The 23913-nt window shown below is 45.4% G+C and overlaps 1 protein-coding gene across 3 annotated transcripts in view; it reads left to right on the top strand.

Moving 5' to 3' along the window:
- Nucleotides 1-627: 627 nt before the first annotated feature.
- Nucleotides 628-23913, top strand: part of DIP2A (disco interacting protein 2 homolog A) — a 110462-nt gene continuing 87176 nt past the window's right edge. For all 3 annotated transcript variants that reach the window (XM_050784324.1, XM_050784323.1, XM_050784322.1), the window contains exon 1: nt 628-949. In XM_050784324.1, coding sequence (XP_050640281.1) covers nt 859-949 — 91 coding nt within the window. In that variant the 5' untranslated portion in view covers nt 628-858. The remainder of the gene's footprint in view (nt 950-23913) is intronic.

Genomic DNA, 23913 nt, shown 5'->3' with positions numbered 1-23913 from the left:
CTCTCAGTCTAGCTCTGCCAGGCCCCTCGTCCGTCCTCCCGCCCTCCAAGGTCACCTCGCGGTCCGACATGGCTGTTGGGGCTCCCTCGGGGCCAGCGACGTGTCCTTCTAGGGCTATTTTTTAAAACAAAGCGTGAACACAGGCAAAGGCACGAGAAAGGTGCCTCGCCGCCACCACGGACTGCGCAGCGTTTGCGGTCAACACAGCCCGAAAGCGAAGACAGCGGTCAACGCGGATGCGCCACGCCGCGAGGACCGAGGAGGAACCCCGGGAGGGGCGGGTCGGGGGGAGGACCAAGCGCGGGGCCACCAGCGGCGCCGGGGAGGTCAGCGCCAACGCCCACGGGCTGGTCGTCCCCACGCAGGCGCCTCGGGCCGCAACTCGACGGCCCGGCCCAGTCAGACCAGCCACCCTCACGCCGGCCCAGCGCAGAGCCTGTCGGGAGCGGCGCTCTCCCGCCTCTCCCAATGGGAGCCCGGAGCGGCATCGACGCGTCTTCGGGCCAATGGAAGCGAGGCTCTGGTGTTGCTGGGCGGGGCCGGGAGGGCAGCCCACGCGCGAGACCCACTGCGCACGCGCCCTCGCTACCCGCCCTTCCCGCCGCGTACGCGCTCCCGCGTAGGGCCGGCCGGGCGCTCAGGAGCGCGCGGGGCGGCGGCGGCGCGGAGGAGCCATCCGCGCTCGTTCCCGGGCGGGTGCGTTGCCGCTCTGGGCGCGCCCCTGCCCCTCCGCCTCCCGCTCTTCGCCTGGCGGATGTAGGTTGTTGGCCTGAGGGGAGCGACGTAGCCGTGGTGTGCGCTGCCGCCGCCAGGCCCGGTCCGGTTCCAGCCTCTGCCCGGACGCTAGCCGGCCTGGCCATGGCTGACCGCGGGTGCCCGCTGGAGGCGGCGCCGCTGCCTGCAGAGGTGCGGGAGAGCCTGGCTGAGCTGGAGCTGGAGCTGTCTGAAGGTGAGCCGGACCCCGCCCTCAACCCCCACGACCCGCCCTCACCCGGGACCCCCGCGCAGCCCCTCGCTCCGGGACCCCGCCCTTCACCCCCGGGACCCCCACGCGGCCTCTCGCCCCTGGGACCCCTGGCCCTCAACGGAACCCCGGTTCCTGTACCCCGGGACCCCAACCCTCGCCCCGGAGACACCGTTCCTCAACCCCGGGACCCCGCCCCTCACCCGGGACCCCAGCACGGCCCCTCACTCCGAGACCCCTGCCCTTCACCCCCAGGATCCCCGCCCCTCACCCCCGGGACCCCAGCGCAGCTCCTCACGCCCGGGACCCCACCCCTCCCCCCGGGACCTCCTGCCCCTCACCCCCGGAACCCCGCGCGGCCCCTCACCCCGGGGACCCCACCCTTCACCCTGGGAGTCCCGCGCTGCCCCTCCGGACCCCCGACCGTCAGCCCCGGCACCCCCGCGCGGCCCCTCAAACCAGGGACTACTGTCCCGCCTCTCATCCAAGGACCCCACCTCCCCCTGGCCCCTCACACCTGGGACCCTTACTCCTCACCCCAGGACCCCAAAACGGCCCTGCACCCAAGACCCCCGACTGGACCCCCACATCGGGACCCCTGCCAAACTTCTGGAGACCTTTCCCTATACCCAGCTGCTCCCCCCATGGGATCCGACCCCAAGGACTGGCTTTGACTAGGTCGTTTGGACAGTTGTGAGAATCTTGAGAGGAATGACCACTTTTGCCCCAAGGTGTGAGCCCTGCTTTTCTAAAGGTTGTAGGTCTGGGCTTGGTCTGGGCTTCACTGGGGTGACTGCGCCCGTTGTCTGCAGGCAGCTACTTCCCTCGGATCTGGGAGCCCTTGCCGCGCACCTGATACTCTAGGAGCTGCACCCTGTGCCTCATTTTATTATCTATAAAGCGGGGTTATAACAGCACTTTCCATTTTGGATTGTTATGAGGCTAAAATACTTTAATGTATGCAAAGCACATAACACTTAGGAGTTGTTAGCCCCCTCATGGAATTTTTTAAAGTAAAAAAAAAAAAAAGTCCTATAAATGGTTGGTTGATAAAAATAGACTGGAGTAATCTGGCTTCAGAGGTGGTGGGTGGCATTTCCCATTTGGATGTTATCCCTTTCAAGACCTGTGTCCTGATATTCCTTTTGGCTGTCATTAGGAAAGAGTTAAGTTCTCCAGTGTCAGAAAGGACTTGCAGTCCTTGAAGAAAAGCATGTAATTGATTCTTACTCTGTTTTTGAGACCTAAATGCATTTTCGGCTTTTAGAATCCATTTTTTAAATAATCTTATTATTCTTAATTTAAGTTTCAGATTGATAACATTTTGCTGGGTCTGGGGTAGTTATTTCTCAAAACATCTAATTTATATGCACTAGCATATAGTTAGTCATTTAATCCTTACCAACCTTAGGGAGGTAGATGCTGTTGTGATCTTGTTTTACATATAATACAACGTATACTTGCAACTATTTTGAATTCAGCATTCAGCTTTTTAAAAATGTTGTGGTATGTGGCATGTTTTTTTTTTTTTTTGAGATGGAGTCTTGCTCTGTCGCCCAGGCTGGAGTGCAATGATGTGATCTCGGCTCACTGCAACCTCTGCCTCCCAGGTACAAGTGATTCTTCTGCCTCAGCCTCCCGAGTAGCTGGGATGACAGGCGCTTGCCACCATGCTAGGCCAATTTTTGTTTTTTAGTAGAGTCAGGGTATCACCATGTTGACTAGGCTGGTCTCAAACTCCTGACCTCAGGTGATCCGCCTGCCTCGGCCTCCCAAAGTGCTGCCTCGGCCTCCCAAAGTACAGGCATGAGCCACCGTGCCTGGCTTGTGGCACATTTTTAAAAATGGAAGTACAGGCCGAGTACACAGTGGTTCATGCTTGTAATACCAACACTTTGGGAGGCCACGTTGGCTTGGAGACAAGAGTTCAGAACAGCTTGGGCAACATAGCAAGACTCTGTCTCTACAGTATTAAAAAAAATTAGCTGGACGTGATGGTGTGCACCTGTAGTCCCAGCTACTTGGGAGGCTGAGGCAGGAGGATCACTTGAGCCCTGGAGCACTCCAGCCTGGGCAATAGGACAAGACCCTGTCTCTCACAAAAAAAAAGGAAAAAAAAGGAAAGAAATGGATGAATTTGAGAATTCTTGGTGATTAGATGCTCTTTAGGCAGTCTGGCAAAATTAAATTAGGAATGGGTTTGACAGGATCTACTGTACCGCATTTGTTAAGGCTCTTTAGGGAAAATCACATATATGCGGTTTAGATTCTATAGATTTCAAACATATTTTTGCATATTGCTCCTAATTTCTGCTCCAGTGTATTCGTTATTCCCTCAGTTTTTCGTTGTTTTGTAGTCGTGTTTGAGTGCTTGCTAGGCATGGACAATTGAATCCTTTCCTCAAAGAACTTTATAATTTGTGCGACAGAACACAGGTACTTAAATGAAAGAAATGTTTCCTATCTGTTGGATCCATTTATGCTCTTGTCATCTTAGAGATATGTAGGGGATGTATAGATAAGTAAAGGTATAAGGTTATGTAATGTGGAGAGGAACCTGGAAAAGTAGCGTAAGCTGAGAAAGGGGGTAAACAAAAAAAGTATAAGGCCCATAAATAGTGGCTCAGTCCTGTTATGTCTGCATATTGGGAGGCCGAGGCAGGAGGATCACTTGAGCCCGGGAGTTTGAGACCAGCCTAGGCAACACAGGGAGACCCTGTCTCTTCCAAAAGGAAAATGAAAATAAATTTGCTGGACATGGTGATGTGTGCCTGTAGTCCCAGCTACTTGAGGGGCTGAGGTGGGAGGATCACTTGACGAGGTTGTGAGCCTTTTTAGTGTCACTGCATTCCAGTCTAGAAGACAGAGTGAGACCTCATCTCAAAAAAAAAAGTGTTAAGGGGAAAAGACAGCAGAGAGCAGAGTAGTAGAGTGGCAGCCGAGGAGGTGGAAGCTCTGGCTTCTTGGCTTCTTTCCCTGCTCCTAGACTGGCCTGACATTTTCTTTTGGCCACAATAGGTCAGTGATTACTTAGGCGCAGTCACACGTGGACCTGCTTCCAGGGCGCTTCCACAGGTTAATGCTGGCTTCTATAGTTTATATTGTGGTGGTGGTTGACGTGGGGTCTCCCTGTTGGATTTGGAGATGCTTACTGATAAGGACTTTGTTTTAGGCAGATTTTTGGCATTTTCACACAGTGGTGGGCATCTGGTAAAATGTCTGTGAATCTCCAATGAATTATAATGTCTCTAAACTTGGGTTTAGTCAGCTGTAAAAGGGGGTGAATATCAGCTTTATTGACATTCCAGGTTTACTGTCGAGATTCAGTCAGATAATGTATGTGAAAATGCTTTGAAACTGGTAAGGTGTCTTATTTATATAATTAAAGGGAGATATTAGTAATAAGTTATAGTGCTGAAACAACCAACGTTAGTGTTTCATTGTTACTATTTTTATATATTGTCAAAATAGTATAACTTTTTTATAGCATTCACATTTATCTGAGAAATTGCCTAAAACTTAGAGTTGTCACTGTGCTGGTAGGTTGGAAGGAAGAAGAAGCTTAACAGTTACAAAGATGCTGTCTTCAACAGAACTGGTAATGAGTGATACCTGAATAATCTAGAAAATCCTGCATGCCTTCCCCTCAGCCTGTTGAAAGTATCCCCTGCCTTTCTTCATACCTCACACCTGGCCTTATTCTCCAACATCCTCACTCATTCTCATCATCAACCATTGTGATTGGCATTGGCCCTGAGGGAAAGTTCTGGTAGAATGCTATGATTTCTTTCTATAGGGCAAGTTTGCTGAATTTCTGTTATAGATTCCCAAGAGGGAAATAAGGCATAGCTGTGTTCGTGCTCCTTAACTTTTCTGGCTGTTTGCCCTCTTGACTCAGGAGTCTGCTTCAGATTAAGATGAAGATGAAGAGTAGAAGTACATGGAACCCGGCCGGGCGTGGTGGCTCAAGCCTGTAATCCCAGCACTTTGGGAGGCCGAGACGGGCGGATCACAAGGTCAGGAGATCAAGACCATCCTGGCTAACACGGTGAAACCCCGTCTCTACTAAGAAATACAAAAAACTAGCCGGGCGAGGTGGCGGGCGCCTGTAGTCCCAGCTACTTGGGAGGCTGAGGCAGGAGAATGGCGTAAACCCAGGAGGCGGAGCTTGCAGTGAGCTGAGATCCAGCCACTGCACTCCAGCCTGGGTGACAGAGTGAGACTCCGTCTCAAAAAAAAAAAAAAAAAAAAAAGTACATGGAACCCCACTCTTCTTAAACCCCCTGCCCCCTCAACCATGAACACATAGAGAAGAATTCTTACATGTGATTCCTGAAAACCTATCAGGATGTTCATTGATGAAAGTGAGATCATTAGAGGCATAACCTTGGTATTTAAAGAAGAATTAATTCCAAAACTTTTGTGCTTTGCCTGTTACTGTAACAAATTACCTTGGACATACCTCACAGCTGATTTTGGCACACCAGTGCTGTACAGTGTCTTGGAGCTATTGCTGTTGAACTGCTTTTAAAACATGGACAGTGGCATTTTGTTCTTTGTTTTAGTGGACTGCAGTGGGTTAGAGAGGAAATTTCTACACAATAGGCTACCTTTATCCCGTTCCGATTACTTTATTCAGGTTAATAGGTGTATTCCATAGCTTTAACTTTAGTCTTTTTCTTGATTTCTTATATTCTAACAATGCAGGACTTCCAGTCTAGATGGAATAAAATAAAAAGGGGGAAAAACTCTGTGGGTATACAGTAAGAGACTTCTCTCACAAAGCTTTTTTCCTCTTCAACTGTCTTTAATTTCTAAAATCTGGGATATAATTTTTTTGTTTGTGTGTGTGTGTGTGTGTGTGTGTGTGTGTGTGTGTGTGTGTGTGTGTGTGTTTTGAGATAGAGTCTCACTCTGTTGCCCAGGCTGGAGTGCAGTGGCATGATCTTGGCTCGCATCTTCCACCTCCTGGGTTCAAGCGATTCTCCTGTCTCAGCCTCCCAAGTAGCTGGGATTACAGGCACGCGCCATCACGCCTGGCTAATTTTTTGTATCGTTAGCAGAGACAGGATTTCACCGTGTTGGCCAGGCTAACCTTGAAATCCTGACCTCGTGATCTGCCTGCCTCAGCCTCCCAAAGTGCTGGGATTACAGGCGTGAGCCACTGCACCCAGCCCATAATTCTTAATTTTCAGAATGACAGCCTGTCATTGCCTTTGTGTTAATAAACGTTTGTTGTGCTTCTTAACTATTTTGTGGTATATAAAAGTTCTCATGTTCAGCCAGACGCAGTGGCTCAAGCCTGTAATCCCAGCACTTTGGGCGGTTGAGGCGGGTGGATCACCTGAGATTAGGAGTTCCAGACCAGTTTGACCAACATGGCGAAACCCCTCTCTACTAAATACAAAAAATTAGCCGGGCGTGGTGGCACACGCCTGTAATCCCAGCTACTTGGAATGCTGAGGCAGGAGAATTGCTTGAACCCGGGAGGCAGAGGTTGCAGTGAGCCGGGTTTGCGCCATTGCACTCCAGCCTAGGCAACAAAAGCGAAACTTTGTCTCAAAAAAAAAAAAAGGGTTCTCATGTTCTAATTCTACTCATCTGTCAAAGGCCAGCCCAAATGCTCTCTCAGTCTATTTTGTGTTGTGTTTGTGTTCTGTAACAGAACTCCACACATAGGTAATTTACAAAGAAAATTTATTTCTCACAGTTCCAGAGGGCGGAAGTCCAATATTAAGGTACTAGCATCTAGCAAGGACTTTCTTGGCGTGTCGTCCCATGGTGGAAGGTGGGAAGGCAAGAGAATGTGTGGACGAGAGAGGAAGGGAGCCAAACTCATCCTTTTGTCTGGAACCCATTCCTGATAACTAACCTATTCCTGCGATAACAGCATTAATCCGCTAATCACCTCTGTTCTGCCTCTCAACACTGCAGCATTGGGCGTTTTCTTTTTTATTTATTTATTTTTTGAGACGGAGTCTGGCTCTGTCTCCCAGGCTGGAGTGCAGTGGCGCGATCTCGGCTCACTGTTGGTATTCATGTCTTTCTTTTTTTCTTGAAGAAAACACACAACAAATGTCAGAATATGAGATAGGGAATTTCTCCTGGAACAACATCTAGATTATTTTCTAGAGCACTTTAGTTACGTGGTACGTAATGACGATAATTCTTCTGAACACAATTCAGAATTTGAACCAATATTTGTTGTTTGAGGAAAGCAGAATTTCCCTTGAATGATGGATAAGAATGGTGAGGATCTTTATAATATAGAATAAGTTGCTGAAAAAAAACTTTGAGGGAATATTCAAAGCACGCTCTTATTTTGAACCTTCCTTGATCATCTCTAATGTGACTGCTTTCTCAGAACTCCCATGTCATTTGTCCCCTCTTTTGGAGTTCTTGCTGCTTTTTGTTTTTGCATTTGTTTTCACTTATTCAGTGTCCACTGTGTTCTAGGTAATATTTCAGCTGTCAAAAGTCAGATTTACGGCTGGGCATGGTGTAATCCCAGCACTTTGGGAAGCTGAGGTGGGTGGATCACCTCAGGTCAGTAGTTCGAGATCAGCCTGACCAACATGACGAAACCCCGTTGCTACTAAATAAAAAAATAAAAAAAAAAATTAGCCGGTCATGGTGGCACATGCCTGTAATCCCAGCTACTTGGGAGGCTGAGGCAGGAGAATCACTCAAACCCGGGAGGCGGAGGGAGACTATTTTTATAATAATACTAAGATGCCATTTCTATTTTGATTGTGTTGACACGTGTACTGATGGTCCAAAAGCAATCGTAGGGAAAACTGCTGGCACTTTAATGTAAATTGAGGCAGGGACTCCAAGTGGCACTAACAGTCATTATTCACTACCTGTCCACTTGCAGTTTTAAAAAAACAAAAAGGGCTGCTTTCACTTAAACATACCCTGATGAAGCAGTAAACATTTTAAAAAATTTTGGCCTTTTGTCTTTACATGAGGAAATGGGAAGTACGTGAAGTGCTTTTTTTGCTGCACAAAGAGGGACAGTGCCTGTTTTGAGAAACAGCAGTTCTCTAGTTTGAGTTGTAAAGCGAACTAGCTACTTTTATTGTGAAATGCCATTTTTGCTTGAAAAAGTTGGTAGCAGACAATCTGCAGTTATTGAGACTTGGGTATTTGGTGGACATTTTCTGGAAAATAAATGAAAGAAAATAACTGACAATTTATGACCAATGATAATATTTGTGCTTTCAAGCAAAAATCAAAATTTTGAAACACTTTTATCTGCTACCTTGAACTTGACAGTTTCCCAATAGTTAAGGACTTCTTTGATGAGATTGGTGACAATATAATGAATATTTGATATTATATAATGAAATGTGTCAACATTTGGAAGAGCCACATAATTCTGTGAACTGATATTTTCCAGCTCACCATCGCACCATGTTACAAAGTCATAGTGCATGGGTAAAAGATTCACTCAAAAGATAGACCAATGGATTTTAATGTAATGATACGAAAAGTTCACTGATAGAGTTTTAGATTCTACATTACAACTTTTTTTTTTTTTTGAGATGGAGTCTTGCTCTGTTTCCCAGGCTGGAGAGCAGTGGCGCGATCTCAGCTCACTGCAACCTCTGCCTCCCAGGTTCAAGTGATTAGCTGGGACTACGGGTGCGTGCCACCAGGACTGGCTAATTTTTGTATTTTTAGTAGAGATGGGGTTTCACCATGTTGGTCAGGCTGGTCTCAATCTCCTGACCTCGTGATCTGCCTCCCTTGGCCTCCCAAAGTGCTGGGATTACAGGCGTGAGCCACCGCACCGGGACCCAACTATTTTTTTTTAAGAGACTATCCCTTGCCTGGTTTTGGTGTTGTATCAAGGAAAAGTGTCCACAGTGATCTGAAAAGGCTGCTGAGACACCCCACCCTTTTCCAAATGCATGTCTGTCTGAAAAAGGCTTTGATTCATAGACTTCAACCAAAACACCACACAGTGCAACAGATTGGATGCAGGAGCAGGTATGAGAACCCATATTGTCTTCTCTGAAGCCAGAGTTAAAGTGACTTGCAAAAATGTGAAATAATACCTCTTCTCACTAAATGTTTTTGTTTTCAGAAATCTTTTATTTTTAGTAAAAAATATTATTTACCGGCCGGGCGCGGTGGCTCAAGCCTGTAATCCCAGCACTTTGGGAGGCCGAGACGGGCGGATCACGAGGTCAGGAGATCGAGACCATCCTGGCTAATACGGTGAAACCCCGTTTCTACTAAAAATACAAAAAACTAGCCGGGTGAGGTGGCGGGCGCCTGTAGTCCCAGCTACTCGGGAGGCGGAGGCAGGAGAATGGCGTGAACCCGGGAGGCGGAGGTTGCAGTGAGCCGAGATCCGGCCACTGCACTCCAGCCTGGGCGACAGAGCGAGACTCTGTCTCAAAAAATAAATAAATAAAAGTAAAAATTTAAATGAGGTAAGTATTTTAAAAAATTCACAGTATTAGTTTTTTGTGTTTTTTTTTTTTTTTTTTTTTTTTTTTGAGACAGAGTCTCGTTCTGTTGCCCAGGCTGGAGTGCAGTGGCGCGATCTCGGCTCACTGCAAGCTCCGCCTCCCGGGTTCACGCCATTCTCCTGCCTCAGCCTCCTGAGTAGCTGGGACTACAGGCACCGCCACCACCCCCGGCTAGTTTTTTGTATTTGTAGTAGAGACGGGGTTTCACCGTGTTAGCCAGGATGGTCTTGATATCCTGACCTCGTGATCCGCCCATCTCGGCCTCCCAAAGTGCTGGGATTACAGGCGTGAGCCACCGCGCGCGGCCATTTATTTTTTATGTTTTTTTTAAGATAGTGTCTTGCTCTGTTGCCTAGGTGCGAGTGCAGTGATGTGAGGATAGCTCACTGCTGCCTTGAACTCCTGGGTTCAAACGATCTTCTTGCCTCAGCCTTTTGAATAACTGGAACATAGTAGCTGAAAGACATGGATGTCATCGTCTATTTCTTTATATATTTTATAACATTTTAAAGCTATTGCTTAGTTTAATAAATATTTCAGTTTGTGTATGTAAGGACAATCAGGCATTTCGATTTATAAAACATGTTTGAAAATCTTTAAAAATTATACATACTGACTAGTTGACTTGTATGTTACACTAGCAAAATTTATTATTCATGATATGGGAATACCCTCTTTAGAGTTTTTTTTTTTTTTCATAGTAAATTATCCCAGTAAAAGTGTCTCTTTACAAAAGTTTGATTTCTAAGTTTCTTTAAAAATATCAGCACCAGCTGGGCACAGTGGCTCACACCTGTAATCCCAGCACTTTGAGAGGTCGAGGAGGGTGGATCATTTGAACTCAGGAGTTTGGGATCAGCCTGAGTAACATGGTGAAACCCCATCTCTACTAAAAAATACGAAAATTAGGGCCGGGTGCAGTGGCTCACGCCTGTAATCCCAGCAGTTTGGGAGGCCGAGGTGGACAGATGCCTTGAGTCCAGGAGTTTGAGACCAGCCTGGGCAACATGACGAAACTCCGCCTCTACTTAAAAAAAAAAAAATTGCCTGGCATGGTGATATGTACCTGCAATCCCAGCTACTCGGGAGCCTGAGGCAGGAGAATCTCTTGAACCCAGGAGGTGGAGGTTGCAGTGAACTGAGATTGTGCCACTGCACTCCAGCCTGGGTGACACACAGAGACTCTGTCTCAAAAAAAAAAAAGCCAGGTGTGGTGGTGCACACCTGTAATCCCACCTACTCTGGTGGCTGAGGCAGGGAGAACTACTTGAACCTGGGACTGGTGGAGGCTGCAGTGACCTGAAATTGCACCACTGCACTCCATGAGACCCTGACTAAAAAAAAAAAAGAAAATCAGCACCAGAACAAATCCTACACAAGCCCACTTGTATCAGGAATTTAAAATATTCAGACTCATAGAAGCAGAGAGTAGAATGGTGGTTGCCAGGGACTGGGGTGGTGGGAGAATCTGGAAGGTGTTGATCAAAGGGTATGTAGTTTCAGTTATACAAGATGAGTATCTCCTAGAGAGCTGCTATACAGCTAAGTGTATATAGTTAACGATATTGTGTAATTAAAAATTTGTTAAGAGAGTAGATCTCATGTTAAATGTTCTTATCACAAACAAGAAGAGAGGAAGAAACTTTTAGAGATGATGATTATGTTTATGGTGATGGTTTCACAGGGATATACTTATCTTTAAACTCATCAAAATTTATACATTAAATATGCACAAGTTCTTATAGGTTAATCATATGTCGGTTTAAAAAAGAAATATCAGTGATTTCCATTTTAATATCCTAAAACTTTAAACATGCTTCATTGCCAGCTATTCTGTACCTGTTTAGTTCCTGTCTTTCTTTCACCGCTTAAGGTTAAACTTCACTTTCTGTTTGAGGCTCTGCCTTCTACTAAAGCCCCCTTCTCCCCTATCTTCACAGAATAAAGTGCCTGTGCTCTGTATCCTTTTAAAACTTGTTGTATCACTCTTGTAGGATCATAATTATTTGTTCATGATTATTTGTTTGCCTGTCTTTTCTATACTATTTTACAGGGAACATTTCAAGAGGAAGGTTTGATCTGCTCATCTTTCTGTCTCCAGCACCTTGCACATTTTAGGCATTTCAATGGATGCTTATTGAATTAATAAAAGTGAAAACCTCACATGGTGTTTATTCCATTTCAAATAAAGAATCCTCTGTAAATGGTTTAATACTTAGCTTTTTTTTTTTTGAGACGGAGTCTCGCTCTACCGCCCAGGCTGGAGTGCAGTGGCCGGATCTCAGCTCACTGCAAGCTCCGCCTCCCGGGTTTACGCCATTCTCCTGCCTCAGCCTCCCGAGCAGTTGGGACTACAGGCGCCTGCCACCGCGCCCGGCTAGTTTTTTGTATTTTTTTAGTAGAGACGGGGTTTCACCGTGTTAGCCAGGATGGTCTCGATCTCCTGACCTCGTGATCCGCCCGTCTCGGCCTCCCAAAGTGCTGGGACTACAGGCTTGAGCCACCGCGCTCGGCCAATACTTAGCTCTTTTACAGCAGTTTTTCTAATTCAGTGAACCCATCAGCAGGATAGATGTGTGCCTCAGGGAGCCGTTGAATCAGAATGTGGTCTTTGTTGCTTTAAATGACCAGAAAGAAAAAAACTTAGGGGAGACTGAGATAAGTGCACTGTTGCTCCTGTCTTCCTGTAGGATCCAGGCTAAGCTGGAGAGGCCTCACTGGTGTGGAGCTCGATGACTTACATCTAATCTATCATTTGTTTGGGGCCCATGAGGGCATAATCCACTGATGGCCTCATCGCTGTGCTGTGGGTCCACACTGCCCTCAAGCTGAGGCTGTGCTTCCTATAGCAGGAACACCAAGGCTGTTTCTCAGGAGTCCTGATGATAGTCCTGATGAGAACTTTGTCTCGAGGACTCCTCATTGACCTGGCCGGAACTTTCTTAGTGCTGCCTTTAGTCTCAGACTTTTTCTGTCCGACCTGCCTTCCTTTCCTCCTCCCCTGGCAAACATCTACTGGTTCCCTCCCCATTTGCCCTCAAGGGCGTTTTCCCACATAAATCTCTTTCACATCTAATCCTGTGATAGCATCTGCTTTTCAGAGGACATGAACTGCTACAGGGGGTCACTGATTAGACCCACGCTACAAGGGCTGATTTATATCTGGCGTTGTAGGTTTAGATGTTTGTCTCCCTTATTAATAGTCTGCTCTTCAAGGCTGTACCTGGCACACAGTTGTTGGTCAATATGTATTGAATTATTCACTCTTCTCAGGATGCTGTTGCCTGTGTCTGACTCTGGTTTAGTTACCCATTGTGAAGCTTCATGAGAGCAGGGGCCAAACCTGCCTTGTTCCTCTGAGTTTCAGGCACCAGAGTAGGCTTATGCATTGTCCATGTCCAACTCCTCTAGCTTGCTGAGTCTCCCTCTATATGACTTAGCACCATCTACTTTTCTTTAGGAGCACTTACTGTAAGGAGTGCAATAAATAACTGCAATAAGTAATTATCCCAAGTATTAATACTTCTGATATTTCTGTGTCTTGTGTTGATCTTCCCCACTTGGGGCAGTCCAAAGGACCTTGAAGAGAGTGACATTGCTGTTCTGCTCAGTGCTGGCCAGGCCTGTAAACTGCCTTGATCTCTCATACCATGCACTTGTTGACAGAGAGTAAGAAACATGCTGTCTTTAGGTGCCTTCTTTCCCAGGGGCAGGCCCTCAGCCAAGATGTATAGGGTGTTTGTGTGTCAGGATTGTGCAGTCCGAGACAGCCAATAAATTGGTCATTTAGTTCCCTTCTCTTTGACCTTTAGTCTCACAAAGTGGAGTGAATATACGTGCAGGACTTAGAAGTTGGAAAAGAGATTCAGAGATGGGGGCACTGGTCTGCTGGAGTGCAGACTCTGCCTGATGATGTGCCTTCACGGAAACGAGCATGAGGGAGTGGAGTCACCCCCGTGCCTTGTGTTCCCTTTCATGTAGTGTGTCCTCAGTGAGCATTAGCCATGTGTGACTGCTTCTCTCATCATCAGGGCAGGTCAGGGGCCAGAATGCGTGTTCCATCTTTTCAGAAAAAAGATCGAATTCAAGAGCTGCAGTTTTGTTTTTCAAATCACATATTTAATCTTTTAATGTATTATTTTGGCTGATGGGATATACATTTATTGAGTATAAAAATGAATTCAGGCCGGGTGTGGTGGCTCACACCTGTAATCCCAGCACTTTGGGAGGCCAAAGCGGCCGGATCACCTGAGGTCAGGAGTTCGAGACCAGCCTGGCCAACATGGAGAAACTCCATCTCTACTAAAAATACAAAAAATGGGCTGGGCTCAGTAGCTCATGCTATAACCCCAGTATTTAGGGAAGGCCGCGGTGGGCGGATCGCCTGAGTTTGGGAGTTCAAGACCAGCCTGACCAACATGGAGAAACCCTGTCTTTACTAAAAATACAAAATTAGCCAGGTGTGGTTGCACATGCCTGTAATCCCAGCTACTCGGGAGGCTGAGGCAGGAGAATCGCTTGAACCCAGGAGGTGGAGGTTGTGGTGAACTGAGACTGTGCCATTGCACTCCAGCCTGGGCAACAAGAGCGAAGCTCCATCTCAAAAAAAAAAAAGGGGGGGGCGGGTCAGGCGTGGTAGCTCACGCCTGTAATCCCAGCACTTTGGGAGGCTGAGGTGGGCGGATCACGAGGTCAGGAGTTCGAGACCAGCCTGACCAACATGGTGAAACCCTGTCTCTAGTAAAAACACAAAAATTAGGCAGACGTGGTGGCGCGTGCCTGTAATCCCAGATACTCAGGAGGCTGAGACAGGAGAATCTATTGAATCCGGGAGGTGGAGTGAGTGGAGATCATACCATTGCACTCTAGCCTGGACAACAGAGTGAGAGTCTGTCTCAAAAAAAAAAAAAAAAAAAATTAGCCAGGCATGGTGGTAGGCGCCTGTAATCCCAGCTACTCGGGAGGCTGAGGCAGGAGAATCGCTTGAACCCAGGAGGCGGAGGTTGCAGTGAGTCAAGATGGTACCACTGCACTCCATCCTGGGAAACGAGCGAAATTCTGTTTCAGAAAAAAAAAAGAATTCATGTTATTTGGTCACTGTTCTATGGTATAAATGAAGACAGGAAAGAAGTGAATTAGGGTTAAGCTAATGGGAAAATTTTATTCTGCCAGTAAATATTTTGTTTATTTAGTCTCGCTCTGTTGCCCAGGCTGGAGTGCAGTAGCACTATCATAGGTCATTATAGCCTCAAACTCCTGGGCTAAGCTATCTTCCGCTTTAGCATCACGAGTAGTTAGGACTACAGGTGCACTCTATTGTGCCTACTTTTACAGTTTGTTTTTAGATTCGGAGTCTCACCACATTGCCCAGGCTAGTCTTGAACTTCTGGTTTCAAGCGATCTTTCCACCTTGGCCTCCCAAAGTCCTGGGTTTACAGGCATGAGCCACTGTGCCTGGACTTGTTTTTGTTTTTACAGATTTTTTAAGAACAGTCTTAGTTTCACAGCAAAATTGAGAGAAAGGTATGGAGCTATCCCATATTCCCCCTACTCTTATATGTGTATAGCCTCCGCCATTATCAGCATCCCAGTAAATCTTTTAAAACTCATTTTTGCTGTGCAGTGAGCTTGCTTCTGTGTAGGACTAACATAATCCTTGTGGTTCAATCTTTACACTTTAAATTAGCTGACATTTTCAGTATTGCACTTGCTGTTAAAAAGACTAGGAAATTATACACTGCTTAGCAAAGAAAACTGTATAGTCAATGAAGACACAACACTTAAAAATAGCTGTTACTTCTATTGTGTATTGATAGATAATTACTTAGAGTAATGTACCCAAGGGTCTCCCTTCCCTTTTCACACAGGAAATGCATGGCCTCTGTTCTTCGGATTTCCTGGGTTCTTGAAGGCAGCAGCTAAAATTATAGCTGGGAGACGGTGATCATGTGGGGGTTTCCTTTCAGACTTTGTATTAATCAGCTGTAAAGAAAGAATAGAAATCCTGTGTCTTTCTACACTGAACTGTTCATAATTTAAGAGTACCATTTTGGAAATAGCAGAAAAAGAACTTTTACACTCTTTCAGATTTTAGAACTTTCTCTGCAGTATCTTTAGTAAAGAACCTTTAAATTAAGTCTCTGAAACAAAAGGACACAGTTGTTGGTATGCTGAATCCCTAGCCCCAGTGGATTATATTTGAAGATAGGACCTTAAGGAGATATTTAAGATCCAATGAGGTCAAGGGGGAGGGCCCTCATCAAGATTGATGTCCTTACAAGACAGGGAAGAGACACCAGGGATGTTTGTGCATAGAAAGGCCATGTGAATACATAGTGAGAAGGCAGCTGTCTGCAGGCCAAGGAGAGAGGCTTCACCAGAAATGAACCCTCTGGCCCCTTGATCTTGAGCTTTCAGTCTCCAGAACTGTGAGAAAATAAATGTCTGTTGTTTGAGCCGCCCACTCTGGTATTCCGTTACGGCAGCCTGAACAGACGGGACACTCAGTGTGTCATCCTGTTGTTTAACAACATTCAACAGACTGAGTGCCAGGAGGCTTACAGTCTCGTGGGGGCTGAAAGACATGTAAACCGTGGCAATGTCGTGAAATGTGTAGAGGACCCAGTCCGCCCAAGGGGAGGTATCATCAGCCCTGGGTGAGCTGGGCCAACAGAGGAAGTAAAGTTTCCTGGAACTCTGTTTTGAAAGCATGTGTGAGAGGGTGGAGAAGGAGGAGCGGGGATGGACATGGAGACAAAGGAAGGTGAGCTGAAGTTGAGTGGGCCAAGGAATTCCAGGCAGTGTTCCATAGGCAGAGGAGGAAAGGCAGGGGCTAACTGTATTACAGCAGGGCTCACACGTCCTAGTAAGGAATTCGGACTGGATTCTCTGGAGCCTAGACAAACTGGTTGAAACAAACTTAAATTCCTCCCTGTAGCTGGTTGGGTGTTGTGGATGTGCGAGGTGACCAAGAGTAAGGCAGGAGGGGTGCTGGTACCTGTTGCCTCTAGAATGGCACTGTTTAGAGCTTTCTGCAACGATGGGAAAGTTCTGTGGTGTCCAGCATGGTGACCACCAGCCACATGTGGCTACTGAACACTTGAAATGTGACTAATGGGACGAGGGAACTGATTGTTCAATTTAATTTACTTTTAATTAACTAAAATTTAACCATGCATGGCTAATGGCTACTGTATTGAATGATAGCGAAGTGTATGCTCTGCATAAAGGCTTCCTATTAACAAGAAATACCATGAAAATATATTATATTCCTACCACTGCTCTTGGTAAAGGGGAGAAAATGAGCAAGATGAAAATATGTGTGCACATTGAAGAACTCCGTAAATCTTGAAAACAGACGACCAATTTCCTATTTTTAAGTAAAGGCTATGGGGCAGGAGTTTGAGACTACCCAGGGCAACATAGGGAAACCCTGTCTCTACAAAGAAAAAAAAATTAGCAAGGCGTGTTGGTGCATGCCTGTAATCCCAGCCATTTGAGAGGCTGAGGTGGGAGGATTGCTTGAGATTGAGGCTGTAGTGAACCATGATTATGCCACTGCACTCCAGCCTGGGTGCCACAGTGAGACCTTGTCTCAGAAAAAAAAAAAAAGAAAAAGGCTATGGGGGTAGTTTTTGTTGGGTGCTTTATTTATTTTTATTTATATTTTGTATTTTATTTTATTTTATTTCAATTTTATTTCAATTTTATTTTAGAGACAGAGTCTTGCTCTGTCACCCAGGCTGGAGTGCAGTGGTGCAATCTCAGCTCACTGCAACCTTCACCTCCCAGGTTCAAGAAATTCTCCTGCCTCAGCCTCCCACGTAGTTGGGATTACAGGCATGCACCACCACGACCGGCTAATTTTTGTATTTTTAGTAAAGATGGGGTTTCACCACGTTGGCCAAGCTGGTCTCGAACTCCTGACCTCAGGTGATCCACGCACTTTGGCCTCGCGAAGTGCTGAAATTATAGGCATGAGCCACTGCGCCTGGCCAGGTGCTTTACTTTAAACAGATCTTCTTTAATAAATGATGGAGCCAGCAATCCTCCCACACCCCCCCCCCTTTTTAAAAATATATATTAACAAAACATTTCTGCGTAATCTCTTTTGTCTCTTTCTGTCTCCCTCTTTGATTTAGAAAGATTGTTCTGCAGTGTGTGAAAAGTAGATTGGAGGAGTCTGAAATTGGGGGACAGAAAAGTTAGCTTGAAGAACCCATTGCAGTAATCCAGGGCAAGAGATTTTGCTGGTCTGGATAGGGCTGAGCCAGTAGGATGGAGAGGGCAATCAGAAGTAGAACCAGCAGGCTTTTGTGTGAAGTACACAGTAAAGGAGGGCCTAGGGTGACTCTGAGGTTTGAAACACCTGCCTGGGAGATGATGGTGCAGTAAAGGAGGGCCTAGGGTGACTCTGAGTTTTGAAACACCTGTCTGGGAGATGATGGTGCAGTAAACGAGGGCCTAGGGTGATGCTGGAGTTTCTGAAACACCTGTCTGGGAGATCGTGGTGCTGCTCATGAAGACGTGGAACACAAAAGGAGTGTGAGGCTGCTCTGGGAGATCTGAGAGGTGGGACCCAGAGTGCATTTGGATATATGAGTCTAGTACTTTGTAGAAAGCTCTAGCCTTGGCTAGTAATTTGGAAGTCATTGGCACATAAATAGTAATTAGAGTGAATATGATTACCACATGAGGAGAAATGAATAATGCCAAGAGAGCCTAGGAAAACACTCCGAGGAACCCAAATCCATACGGGAAAGGCAGAGAAGGGAGAGACTACAGGGAGGACTGAAGACGGAGACAGAATGTGTGTGTGGGCATCTGTGCAGCTGAGGCAGGGGAGTGTGTGTGGAGGATTTTCTGGGTCAGTATTCATGACCAATCATCAGGTAAAGATGACTGTACTTCCCCAAATCTCACTGAAATGGTTGAAGAGGTTTTTTTGGTTTTTGGTTTGTTTTTTCCTAAAGACATGAGATCTCACTATGTTGCCTAGGCTGGTCTTGAACTCTTGGGCTTGGGCTCAAGTGGTCATTTTGCCTCAGCCTCCCAAGTAGCTGGAACTATAGCTGCCCACCCCCACATCCAGCTAGGTTTTCAAAATTGAAAAGGAATTCATAGTCTAGATTCTGGGAAATCAGAACGGTAGATCAGAACAGTGAGGATTATCTGATAGGGAGGATAGGATTGGAGCAGATCTGAAGCAGATGGACAGTACATCCTTTGAACAAAGTTGTCGAGGAGGATAGGAGGTGGTAATGAAGAAGGGATCTGGTTTTCATTGGTTTTCCAGAGTCTGCTAATATATTCCCGTAGAAGGTACCACCGTTGTTTGGGGGAAGTGGGCACTCAGAGAGCAGCCCTACGTGTGCCTCAACCAGAGACACTTCTCCACTTACCCTCCTCCTAAGAGTTCAGTTGAACAGAAGATGTGCAGCTGAAAGGTTGGAAAAACATTGAAGTGGATAATATCTAAGTTCTCCTTTCAGTTGCAAGGCTAGTCGTCTAAGTTTTCTAATCATGAATGTTTAATAAGAATTATATCACCATGTGGCTGTAGCTCACCAAGTGATGTTTAAAAGCATTCTTCCATTAAATACCTGCTATTTAAAAATGTTTATTATCTATTTACACACAAACTTGTTAGCCAAGAGCTGTATTTTTATGGAAGAGTCTTGTTGCCTTTCACTGACATTGTTGTCTACCTGTATGTCCTGAACGCATGTTCAGGGTCTTACTTCAGTTAAGAGGGATAATTTAAATAAGCTCATGAGTACTGTAGAAAATATGGCAGATGTTCATATTGAGCAAGTACTCTCTGGTCCTTGGAAAGTGCAGTATAGCCAGCCACAGGCTTCAGTTTGAAAGTCTTTTAAGAGTTAGAAACTTCTGAATGTGGATGACTGCTTCTTGTTTGATTTTTTTCTAATTGTGAAATATTTCAAACATACCAAAAACCTGTGTGAGTCGTGATATACATACCCATGTACCTGCCACCCAACTTTTAAAAAAATGAAGATTTTGACACATAAGCTTCATTTATTTATTTATTTATTTTTTTTTTACAAAGAACCATTATAGAGAGAGTTGACTCCCATTCACTCTCTAATTCCATTTGCCGTCTTCCCAACTTCTCTCCTGAATTTGGTATTTTATCATTTAATTGCATTTCCATATATCCTGAAACAATCGATAGTGTTTTTGCATATTTTAAAACTATGTAAATCATCTTTATAAATCCTTCTGAAACTTGCTTTTTACTTTAATATTATGTTTTAAAAAATATGATGATTATGTTAATACATGTAGCTCTAGCTCAGTCTAACTGCCATGTGGTATTATCTTATATGATTATACCATGTTGTAGTAATTTTTTTCTCCCAAGTGTATTTTTGAAACAAATAGAGGATGAGCAATCTCCAGAGTTGGCATCAGCATCACGCCACAGTCCGCTTAGAGAAGAGTGCCCGAGAAAGGCGCTGGGCACTAGGCCAGAAGCACAGATAGAGACTAGCATGGGGAAGAGCTCAGGAAAAGGAGGGAAATGGAGACAGCCATCAGACAGGGTAGTAAGTGTAGGAGTCAAAGTGTGCTCAGTATTGGAGGAAGCAGATCCAGGGTGTTCAAGGCAGATTTGCGATGAATCTCACTAACATCTTCTAGTCATAGCATCACTCTTTTTTTTTGGAGACAGAGTCTCACTCTGTTGCCCAGGCTGGAATGGTGGAGTGGTACAATCGGCTCACTGCAACCTCTGCATCCTGGGTTCAAGTGATTCTCCTGCCTCAGCCTCCCCAGTAGCTGGGATTACAGGTGTATGCCACCATGCCCGGTTAATTTTTGTATTTTTTATTAGAGATGGGGTTTTACCACGTTGGCCACCATGGTCTCAAACTCCTGACCTCAAATGATCTGCCTGCCTTGGCCTCCCAAAGTGCTGGGATTACAGGCGTGAGCCACTGCACCCAGCTCATGGCATCACTCTTAATCTGGAAGTTGATGTGTCCTTGCTAGGCCATGGATATGTAAAAATGATCATTTAATTTCTCTGTGCATCTGTCTTCACGTTTTACAGTAGTCAGCTATGGGTCACTCCTCATTTTCTTGCCTCCTCCTTCTCTTCCCCTGTGTGGGCACCTCCAGTAGGACCTGTCTGATTGTTTGGGTAAATCTAGCAACGTTGATTTAAGTTACTAGCAACATTGATTTAATTTACTCCTCCCATGGTAAGTCAAAGAAGCACATGCCCTTTTTCCTAATAGAATAGCAAAACTAAAGATTTATATGTATATATTTTTGGCCGGGCGTGGTGGCTCACTCTTGTAATCCTAGCACTTTGGGAGGCTGAGGTAGGCGAATCACCTGAGGTCAGGAGTTTGAGACCAGCCTGGCCAACGTGGTGAAACCTTGTCTCTACTAAAAATACAAAAATTAGCCGGGCGTGGTGGCAGGTGCCTGTAATCCCAACTACTTGGGAGGCTGAGACAGGAGAATTGCTTGAACCCAGGGGGGGCAGGTTGCAGTGAGCCGAGATTGAGCCACTGCACTCCAGCCTGAGTGACAGGGTGAGACTCCGCCTAAAAAAAAAGATTTGTGTGTGTGTGTGTGTGTGTGTGTGTGTGTGTATTTCTTTCTTTTTTTTCTTTTTTTTTTTTGAGTCAGAGTCTTGTCATGTCTCCCAGGCTGGAGTACAGTGCCACGATCTCAGCTCACTGCAACCTCCACCTCCCTGGTTCAAGCGATTCTCCTGCCTCAGCCTCCTGAGTAGCTGGGATTACAGACACGCACCACCACGCCCAGCTAATTTTTTTTTTTTTTTTAGTAGAGACGGGGTTTTGCTGTGTTGGCCAGGCTGGTCATGAACTCCTGACCTCAGGTGATCCACCTGCCTTGGCCTTCCAAAATGTTGGGATTACAGGCGTGAGCCACCACACCCGGCCATCTTTCACATTTAGATGCATAATTCACCTGGAATTTAATTTTATGCATGGTGTGAGGGAAGAGTGATTTCATTTCTATTGCAGTTGGTAATTAGTTGACTCAGAACATTTGGAAGAGGCTGTCTTTCCCCTGCTGCTTTGGGCTGATTTCTGCTGTGTTGTTGCACTATTCCACTTGTTTATCTTAGCACCTACTCCATTCTGTCTTCATATTTGGTAAAGTCTGCCCTTTTACTTTTATTTTGTTTTTCCAGTTTGATTTAGCTAATCTTGGCCCTTTGTATTTCCCTGTATACTTTGGAATCAGCTTGTCAATTTCCATGCAAAAAACTTTCAAGAATTACTCAGGCTGATTCTTGTGATCCACTTGGATAGAAATTACACTTGACGGTATTGAGTCTTCAGATTCATGAACGTGGTATATCCTTTCGTTTCTTTAGGTCTTGTTTAATTTATCTCAGTAATGTTTTAATGTTTTTGGTTTCTGGGTAGTGGTCTTGCACACCTTTCATTAAATTTATTCCTGGATTTGAGATACAGTAGTTTTCACTTCTAGAATTTATGTTCTTTTTTTTTTTAATTCACAATCCTGCATTTTAATTCCCTAAACATATTGATTATGGTTATTTTAAAGTTCTATTTTGTATAGCTTTCTATTATTGTTTTTCATGGATTTTAGTCATAGCTTCTTGCTGCCATATGTGCCTAATTATCTCTGATCAAATGCCAGACGTTGTCTATATAGTGATAATGTGTGACCACAAAGGGCTTACTTTTGCATCTGATAGGTAGATAGGTTGAGAGTACGTGCAATCCAACATCACTTTAATCTACATGTAGAGAAAGTGGTTTGAAACTGGCTCCAGTCCTTACGGGTGCTGCTCTATTTTTAGCTCATACAAAAGATATGGTCCTTCTAAGTCCCAACAAACAACCTGGGATGCTTTCCAGGGCACCTCCTCCTCGATGAGCTCTCTGAGTCTGTCAGAGTTCCACCCAGTTCAGCAGGCGCCTCCTCCTCGATGAGCTCCTGGCTCTCTGAGTCTGTCAGAGTTCCGCCCACTTCAGCTACTTGGTGATTACTTTTTGACTTGACTTGGCCTTCAGTTCTTCACTTCTGTAATGTCTTTAGATTTAAAGAAAAATTTTAGTGCGATCTTTTTAGTTCCCATTGGAAGAGTTGGTCTGAGTGCTATAATTTTGTCAGTGCCATAAATGGAGTTCCTATGTGTGTGTATGTATTCAGTTTAATGAACATGTTTTTCATATTTTATCAAAAACTTCGAAATGAGTATTTACTAAATATTTTAAAAGTCTGCTTTTAATTACAAATGAATGAGACAATGGACATTCAAACACTACTGCGGAAGCATCTCTGCACTCTTCAGTATTAAGCATAATAATTTATTTGTTATTATTGTTTTTTTAAGGTCTCATTCTGCTATTCAGGCTGGAGTGCAGTGGTGCTATCATAGCTCACTGCAGCCTCGAACTCCTGGGCTCAAGCAATCTTCCCACCTCAGCCTGCCTAGTAACTAGGACTATAGGCATGTGCCATCACAGCCAGCTAATTGTTTTTTCTTTTTTTTGTAGAGACAGAGTCTCTTTATGTTGCCCAACGTGGCTTCTATCTTTTGGGCTCAAACAGTCCTCCCACCTTGGCCTCCCAAAGTGCTGGGATTACAGATGTGAGCCACCATGCTTGGCTGCATAAATAATTTAAATTGCAGTCAGATAGGCTCTGCTTTTGTGTATTAGATCTGCATATTTAAGACCCCTGTGTTTGGAAACTTTTAGACTTGAAAAGTGAAATCTCTACATGCTTATATTAAGTATAAGAACAACTGTTATCAGTGAATGGTGCCACCATGCAAAATATTACTCTTCACAGATTTTCTTCACCTGTTGTTCTGTGTCACAAGCTTGGAGACTGCCTATATTTTTTTGTGGCATCTGTCTTCAGTTTTTATTGTGGTCAGGTATTGTATTAGTGTGTTCTCATGCTGCTGACGAAGACGTAAAACGAGACTCGGTAATTTATAAAGGAAAGAGGTTTAACAGACACACAGTTCCACATGGCTGGGGAGGCCTCACAGTCATGGCGGAAGATGAAGAAAGCAAAGGGACATCCTACATGGTGGCAGGCAAGAGGGTATGTGCAGGGGAACTGCCCTTTTATAAAACCATCAGAGCTTGTGAGACTTACTCACTATCCAGAGAACAGCATGGGGAAAAACCTGCCCCCATGATTCAGGTACCTCCCACTGGGTCCCCCCCACCTTGAACATGGGGATTATTTCAGTTCAAGGTGAGATTTGAGTCGGGAGGACACAGAGCCAGACCATATCAGGTATGGATCATCCCTCATTTTATTGTTTCCTCCTCCTCTGTGTGGGCACCTCCAGTAGGACCTGTCTAGTCCAGTGGCAGCTGGGGGCTTTCCCAGCTGCCATGGCACAGAGGCCTTGCTTTGGGATCCTGGGTAAGCTTGTGTGGCCCAAGTTGGGACCTAGTGGACTCTGAA

This window comes from Macaca thibetana, chromosome 3 (genome assembly GCF_024542745.1).
Source record: "Macaca thibetana thibetana isolate TM-01 chromosome 3, ASM2454274v1, whole genome shotgun sequence".
Classification (NCBI taxonomy): domain Eukaryota; kingdom Metazoa; phylum Chordata; class Mammalia; order Primates; family Cercopithecidae; genus Macaca; species Macaca thibetana.
Note: the sequence above shows the minus strand (reverse complement) of the source record. Positions and strands in the feature narration are given on the sequence as shown.